The following is an 8,739-nucleotide window of genomic DNA, read 5'->3' as shown; positions in this document are numbered from 1 at the left end:
AATCTATCCATTAAATAAAAACTAATCCAAGTTAACGATTGATCAGTTATGCTATACATTTTGAATTTTGCAATCAGCATAAAATGGTTTAATCATTCGAAGGCCTTGTTGAAATCTATATAAATAACATCCGTCTGAATACCGGATTCCATAGAATTTACAAAGAACTGCATAGGCGCAACTAGGGTCAAAAATCTGAGGATACTAAAAAAAATGTTTCCAAGTCATATGTCTAATCTAACAATGTACTCTCCATAATCACCAATTAGTGATTTAATTAGGGATTTTTTTAAAGAGGAATGTGGCAAAAAGCCAAAATATTACCTATTTATAAATAAGGTATATTTTGACAATCAAGTTTTTGGTAACTTGATTATTAATTCAGTAAATAAGCTGCATACTTATTCTGTATTCATCATAAATATACGATAAAGTGATATAACTCAAAGAGGTGTAATAACCTCCAAACACCTCGTTATTACATACTACTGTCAAATAAAAAAGAGTGAAATCAACACAAAGATAGCTTAAAAAAATAATACACCTCTGTAATAATAAAAATATTGTAAATTATGAATAATAATAATAATGTATTTAACAAAATTATATTAAATAGTTAAATATCCATTTTTGGAGTACAAAGTAAAAAATTATACTTTATCATATCATACATATAGGTAATTCGTTATATAACTCATACGAGTACTTACTTGTATTACAATAAATATATAATTTCAAATATTATGTTTAAGTTAAAAAAATAAATTCAAGATATATTCAAACAGTGGCGTAACTACATGGTTGCATAGGTGTGCATTGCACCGGGGCCCGGGGCCTAGACGGTCCAAAAGGGGACCCTAGAATTTTAATATTTTGTTTAAAATATATTAAAATTTTATATTTTGTTAATAATTTTAAACTATTTTATAATAAATAATATACTACGATGAAACCATAAACTTTTATATTACGAAGAGTATAAAAATACATATTATTATGTCATTTATTTCATGTATAAATATAATTTGATTAATTATGATATATTTTATGAATTATAAATATTATAATACATAATATAATTATACATTTTATATATACGTGTAATTGTCTAATTTTATTCATATAACGATTTTTAGGGGCCATAAAATAATACTGCACATGGGCTAGAATTTTATAGTTACGCCACTGTATTCAAGTTGTATCATACGTTAAATATAGTTATAAGATAAATACGATGAATCATATATTTTTAATTATCTAAGTATAATAAATTGACAATATTATTATTTTATATTAACGTAATACCTACGTCTATCTTTTTTTAAAAATTATCAACAATGAACTGAGTGTCGATTAAATTAGCAATATCTCTTTCTATACATAAAATAGATAAATAACTTAGTCATTCTTGACGCATACTACTTCTTAACCAATTTTTAGCACGTCTTATTGAGGAAAATGAGCGTTTGTATGCAACTGAACGTATTGGAATAGTTATTGCAATTTGTAACAGCTTGTACACATTTGGATAGATATGTTTTTAAAGTTTTAACAACATTTTTCAAATGATTAAATTATTTTTAAACACTTAAACAATTATGTAAAAGTACCATTTCAGACTTCAAACTGTCAATTGAAATTTTTACAACATCCTGAAAGAAAGAAAAAAGATTATGACAATTAATGGTAATAGATTTTACTGCAAATAATTTACTGATGTAAGAATCATTTCAGACAAAGGTCATTTTAGTAGGATTATTCTTACTACCTTATAATCTAATAAAATCGAATTTAAGTAAACTTCGTGAAAAATTCAAAATGTAATCAGAAATATTATAGGATAAAGATAACTAAGTACAATTGCATTTAAGACATTGATAAATTTTACAAAAAAAAAAACAAATAATTAATTAATATTCATGTGTAACCTGTTATTGCAGATGTAGGTACGTACCTAGGTACACGTTCGGGAGTTAACCGCTATATTTTCGCATATACTTACTTAGTATCTACTTAGACACAGTCACACTCGCAGTAATATTCACTTACTAATTTACTACCTATAAGCACATACACGACCCAGGCACAGGCTCTTAGAAAATCACCTATAATATAGATACTCCTTAAAAATGACTAATATCGAATGTCACTAGGTCATATTATAAGCTACCAGCTAATTATGCAAGTCACTGGTATGATTTTTCTACCACAAATTTGATACAAATTTATTTTAAACATCCCCTCAAATTCATTGAGTAGGTATCTAGTTCTGTAATACAGTTGAAAGGAGCAAATTAAAAAAAAATTACATCAAGTAAAAATACTTCAAGATTAGATATGCCTACAATATACTTTAGTCTTATAAGCTTTACTAAAATAGTATTGGGAATTATCTTCTTAATAGATGTTTATTAGGCTTTGTTGTTACTATTTAGTCTTAGGTAGGTACTGACTATGAGTTACGACGGTTCAGAAACTATTTTTTTCGGTAATTTACATTATGAAATATTTAGGTTTTAAGTGCATTCGCTATCATAGATTTCTACGATTTTATTTAAAATATAAATATGTACCAATAATATAAGCGTGTGGTGTGAATATCATTGATTAAAATATTTCTAAATTAATAGGTAAGTATTAAATATTATACTACCAATATAATACTACTCTATAGTGCCTATTATATTAGTACAATATACATTAATTTGTGTTTATTCGTCATTTTATCATTTTTATCACAAACATTTTAAGAATTTGTAAATTTAAAATGTCAAATATCTGAAATATCTATAAACACCTAGCTCATAAAGCGTCAAAATGTTTTAAAAATGTTATTTACTTGTAGTATCTTATTACGTATATAAAATTTTAATAAAAATATATGATGATAACTTGACATTTTAAAATAAAATTAACATACTCATCACACTGCTCTGCAGGATCAAAAAAATAAATAATTTTTCAAGTAATTATTTGAGATTCATTTTTTTAATTTAATAATAAATATATAATCTATATTACTAATAATATTATTAATATATAATATTATGTGTGAAAAGAGTTTCACCCACCAGTGACTCTTAGTTTGAGGGGTGATTAGGAAAGATAGACATTAAGAAGAGAGAGAAGAGACAGGGAAAAAAAAATTTGAATAAATTAATGCAAAAGATCTCTACAATCTGTACCATCTCCTTTTCAGTCGACGACGAGGATTATTAGGAATCCTCAGCGAATTTGCGAGTAGTGAGAAGAATCGCTTGTAAAATATTACTGGTTCTTCTTCGATTGTTGAGACAATTTAATCATTGTGGCGCATTAAATTTGAAATGCATGGCGGAGCATTATTAAGATGACGCAGAGTGATCTAACAAATTTATGAAACTTAAAACACAGGTAAAGAACTATGTGGTGAATTTTTCGAAGAAGTGACATTTTTATTGATTTTATTGAATTTTAAATGGATAATTCAAATATGTACTTTTCTGAACTTTTGATTTATTTCAGTTTTAAAATCATAGTAAGAAAAAAATTTCAATTGAACTTTTAAATAAAATTTGCAAAATCGATTTTAGCAACTATAGTTATGTAAATATTGAAAATATTTTTGTCCCAGTTTTTTTTTTTTTTTTTTTTTTTAATAGTACTAGATTAAAAATACACAACTATTAGTGCCAATTACAAAATAAAGAATAATTATTTAAATTATTTTAAAGCCAATTACAGTTTGATCATTTTTCCATAAAAATTAAAAAGTAGCCTGTAAGTAAAATTAATTTAAGATGAGCAATCATATATTTTATACTCAGTTATACATTTTAGTTACATTCAGTTAATTGTATTTCTAAATAATAACTCCAAAGATTTAAAATATAATTTGTTTTGTATAGAAAAAATTACTCTATCAAAATCTACTTATTGTACTTTGACATAGATAGTAAATAATCAAAAAAAAAAAAAATAATTTTACTTAACTTACATTTTTTTTTTATTTTGATATTAATTAAATTCAACAGGTTAAATATGTTAGTTATCTTTCTAGTCTTGACTATTTTAATTTACAAAAAAAAAAAAAAGAAAAATAATCTCTTCTTAAACCTAAATTAAAATAATTTTGAACAAGTATTGAGCAATGATTTGTTTTTTTTTTCCAAGAAATAATTTTAATTTTATGTATTTTTGAAAATGATATTACTATAGACAATTCTGCACAATATTTTTAGAATCTGAATACATTTTGAAAAGGAAAATGTTTTTACTTATTTTTTTAATTTCAATAAAATTTTATATTATATACCTTAAGTCTAAATGATAATACCATTTAATATAATAATGTTAATTTTTGATAAATTAAAGTTTAATATTCAAATAACTCATATTTAATAATTGTAAAAGATTTTAATTGTTTGTTTTAATAATATTTAATTAAAATGTTAAACTATATTTTAAGTGTTTTTAAGTAATTCATTGGTTGCATTTATTATTCTTAAATCATCATTCATCACATATTAACTGGTGTCTCTATCTTACATTCTGGGAAAAATAAAAGAAGTGTTTTTGAATATCAAAGACATTAACATTAAATCAATTAACTTCTACATTTTTATACAATAAATATTTATACATAAATATAATAAAATTTGTCATAAAAACTTAAAATATATGTCACGTAATATTAATTAATTTATGATAATTTTTTTTTATTTATAAAGTATAATACAATTCATATAATGACATTTACAAAATTTATAAAATATTATTTACGCAAGAATCATCGTCACAAAGAATTTTAAAGCTTAGTAAGGTTTCAGGGTTTTAGGATAATTTTCTTGTCCATGTAGTTAAAACTTTTTCTGCTTCCTTTAAAGTTTCATCTTTCTATAAATAAATAAAAGCTTAAATTTAATGTTATACTTAAATGAAGTAACTATTTAAAAATATTACTTTAAAGAAACAAAGACGCACGTAATCTTCAGCCAATAGTTTACTTTTTTCAGAAAAAAAGATTGATAATGGCATTATTTGAAATTTAACATTTTTGGAAAGCCATTTTGTAAATTTTAAATCCTTGTACTTATCAGTTTCTGAACTTAAATCAAGTTTATGTTCTAAATAAACAAATATTAACCATTTTTTATTATAAAATGCTATTATTAAAAACATGTGTTAACAAACCAAGTGATGTCCAATTGGAAACTAAAAAGTAACCGCCTTCAGGTATAACAGGTTTAAATCCAGATTCTTTTAATACAGTGGACATAAAATGCATTTTTGGTCTTAACTCTTTACATAAATTTTGAAAATAACTTTCTGGTGTATTAAAGACACTAATTTCATGTTCAAATCCTCTTGCAATCGCCTCCTGAACTGGCGTTGCACATGTATAAATTGCAGTCTGATGAACAGCAACTAAATTTTTTATAAGATTAGATGGACCATATGCCCATCCAAGTTTCCAACCAGTCATACTAAATGATTTGCCAGCAGATCCAATTGTAATTGTTCTTTCCCACATATCAGGAAGTGTAGCTAATAACAGATAAATTGAAATTTTTTAAATTAAAAATGGTATTTTGCAAAATTACACATATTATAATTTATAAATCACCTAACCATATGTTCTGTAGGATAAAAAAAATAATATTTTTAACTGTAGCAATTATAATAACCCATTTTATAGGAATCAATGTATCGCAATTAGTTTTGATTTTATGTAGCTATACCAACAACATGAATATAATATGTAATTTAAATTTATGTTAAACATTTTTTTTAAATTATTTTCCTGAAGATTTACTTGAATTATATAGTTTGTAAAAATGTTAATATTTTAGTTTAAGAATTACATTGTTTCTACTTTGAATACCTATATTATATAAATTTATTGAATTTTATAAAATGTATATAAATTAAATTTTAGTACCTACTTAATTATTTAAGTTATAAATTTAAAATAATTTGTTTAATACTATCTATAAATTTACTGAATAATAATTTTTTTACACTGCCTGTTAAAACTTTTTAAGTTCTATTTTAAGCTAATAACAGAAAATTATTTTTAAATCAATTAGTTATTAATTATTATATTATATTATAAATTTAATTTTGGGCTCCAATATTAAACATTTTTATAGGTCCTATACAGCATTTCTAATAATAATTTACCATAAATTAAGACAAGAAACTAAGCATTTTGGGAATTATGTTATTTTTGTTACAATATTATATTTATAATAATTCAGACTATTTGATATAATATAGTACAATATTAATCAAATCTAACTTGAGGGCTAGGTATTTAAATTTAATAACCACAATCAAAAATAGTTACTACACTTGAAGCTTGTTCAAAGTGATACAGGTGATCATTCAACTTTTAGCTAATAAATGATTAACCTACAGATTAAAATATTTTATGACCAATATATTATATAATAAATTATTATATAAAATAAGTACAACATTTCAAAAATTACAAATTCATGTCAACAGGTCCCTGTACTTTTGTCCCAATCGCCCTCTTTCGTAGGAGCCATGATTATTATTTATATTATCATTGCATAAACTATAATAGTATACGAAATTTAATTACCCATTCTTATGTGCTTAGCTGGTTCATATACCAACCATTCATATACCTCATCAGAAATAACGAGTACATTATGTTTCTTAGCCAAATCTGCAATCATTGTTAACTCTTCATAATCAAATACTTTGCCTAATGGATTATGTGGTGTGTTAACAATTATAAGTTTAGTTTTAGAGTTGAATAATGACGCTAATTCTTCAGGGTCGAGCTTCCAATCACTCGCATGTGATACTGAACTGTTAGGCTTGGTCTTCATAAATAAAAAAACATAATTATTGTTTTTGTAACTATTTGTGATATTAAATTGTTTTAAAAATATTCTTACGTTTTTTAAAGCTATGAATCTGGGAATTCCTCCAGCGATACGTACTAATGGTTCATAGCAATCAAAAAATGGTTCAATAATAATTGCTTCATCTCCCACCTCTATATTACTCTGTATACTACAAAAAAGTGCTTCATATGCTCCAACTGTTATTAATATTTCATTTAGTGGATCAATTTTTCGGTCAATTAAATTTGAATAAAGTTTGGACAATGCATTCACCAAGCGTACATGACCCTAATAATTAAATATATATATATATATTAATTTTTTTTGAGGAAAACACATATTTTATTTTTTTTTATTTCAATATTACCAATCCACGGGTGTATTGATGAAAATATAAATTCTTTTCCAAGGCCACTTCAGCCAAAAATTTAGAAAACTTTGATGGTGGTTCATAATCTGGAAATCCTTGACCTAAATTCAAAGGCTTAGTAATCATAGCCAAATTATTGTATTCAATCCTAAATTATAAAAATAAATTAAATTGAATTTATATTTAATCAATATAATGTATTAATAATACTACTTATAATAGGAGTTACCCCTGTGTACCAAAATTTCAATTTGTATACATCGGAGTACTCCAAACAACTATTCTGCTTTGGAATAATAAACTAAAAATGCACATTCTCAATAATAAAAGTAATAAATTTAAAAAAATAATAACAATATAGATTCATAGTAATTATTTAGAAAATTATTATTTTTTAACGATTTAAAAATGTATAAAAAAAAATATTTTCAAAAACTAATAAATAAATTTTCTAAATTTAAACTTAATAACAGTAAAATTTTACGCAACTTTGCAAATGTTTTATGTTGGTTTTTTTTCTGTTCTCAAGTAAAATAATTCTTAAACTTAACTGAAAATAGTAATATTATTGATAATAAGTTATGATTATCTAATAATCTTACTAATGAATAAATAATCATAAGACATTGTGTTTTACAACTTAAAGTGTAACAATAATTTTGCTAACAATGAAATGTATTTAAAATGTTTAAATAAGAAATATAGTTTTGTTTAAAATATAAAAATCCACTGTCATTAAACAAAACAAAATAGTGAAAATTTAAATTGTATTAATTTAAACATAAATTCTTAAGTACCCATCAACAAATATATTTGTTCTTTTATGAAATACAAAACTATGGGTACAAACAATTTGATATAGTTTGATATTTTATGGGAAAGCTAGGGAATAGAGAAGTAAATAATTAAATTATATATTCATTGGAATCATTGAAAATGAATTTAAAAAATGTAATACTATCTAAACTCATGATAATTTAATATTTAATGAATAATATATTAAAATATTTACCAAATGTTGTGTTGACCAGATTCATATCTTGATGCTAACTTAAACTTTTCCATTTTTTTTTGATTATTATAAACTGATAAGTATAAATTTTTTTTTGAAAAAAATATTGAATTTATACGTATAGATTGAACTCTTCTAATATTATTGCAGAATAAAACCCTAAATTAAAACCATTAAATACATTATACACTAAAAACATAATATTTAACATTATTGATAAAACTAATTTTTGTTAAGTACAAAAATTTGCAAATTTGTTATTTTAACTATGAACAGTAGATAAGTGTTACCTACTCAAATCAACAGCTAAGAAGTATGTGACTTTAATACTCTAATGATGAATAGTATTAACTACTAGTTAAATGTGACAGATCGCCGGTTATTCATGCATTAAGACTGAAATAATCTGTAGTGAATTAAGTCCACAACAGTAATTAATAATTGATAATATGAATACGGCCATAAATATCAAATTTATTTCATGTTGTATAATAAAT

General features: G+C 23.5%; 1 protein-coding gene across 1 annotated transcript; it reads right to left on the bottom strand.

Annotated features, from left to right (window-relative positions):
- Positions 1-4,701: 4,701 nt before the first annotated feature.
- LOC112595140 (kynurenine--oxoglutarate transaminase 3) lies at positions 4,702-8,381 on the bottom strand. The gene is made up of 7 exons (XM_025340236.1): positions 8,243-8,381; positions 7,228-7,378; positions 6,912-7,148; positions 6,590-6,836; positions 5,173-5,526; positions 4,942-5,105; positions 4,702-4,875 (listed from the first exon to the last, which is right to left on the bottom strand). Exons 1-7 carry the CDS (start codon positions 8,293-8,295, stop codon positions 4,813-4,815), a joined length of 1,269 nt encoding a protein of 422 aa, XP_025196021.1. The 5' UTR covers positions 8,296-8,381; the 3' UTR covers positions 4,702-4,812.
- Between the last annotated feature and the right edge of the window lie 358 nt (positions 8,382-8,739).

The sequence above is a fragment of the Melanaphis sacchari genome, unplaced genomic scaffold (genome assembly GCF_002803265.2).
Source record: "Melanaphis sacchari strain LSU unplaced genomic scaffold, SCAv2.0 Contig25_pilon_pilon, whole genome shotgun sequence".
In the NCBI taxonomy this organism is placed as follows: Eukaryota; Metazoa; Arthropoda; class Insecta; order Hemiptera; family Aphididae; genus Melanaphis; species Melanaphis sacchari.
Note: the sequence above shows the minus strand (reverse complement) of the source record. Positions and strands in the feature narration are given on the sequence as shown.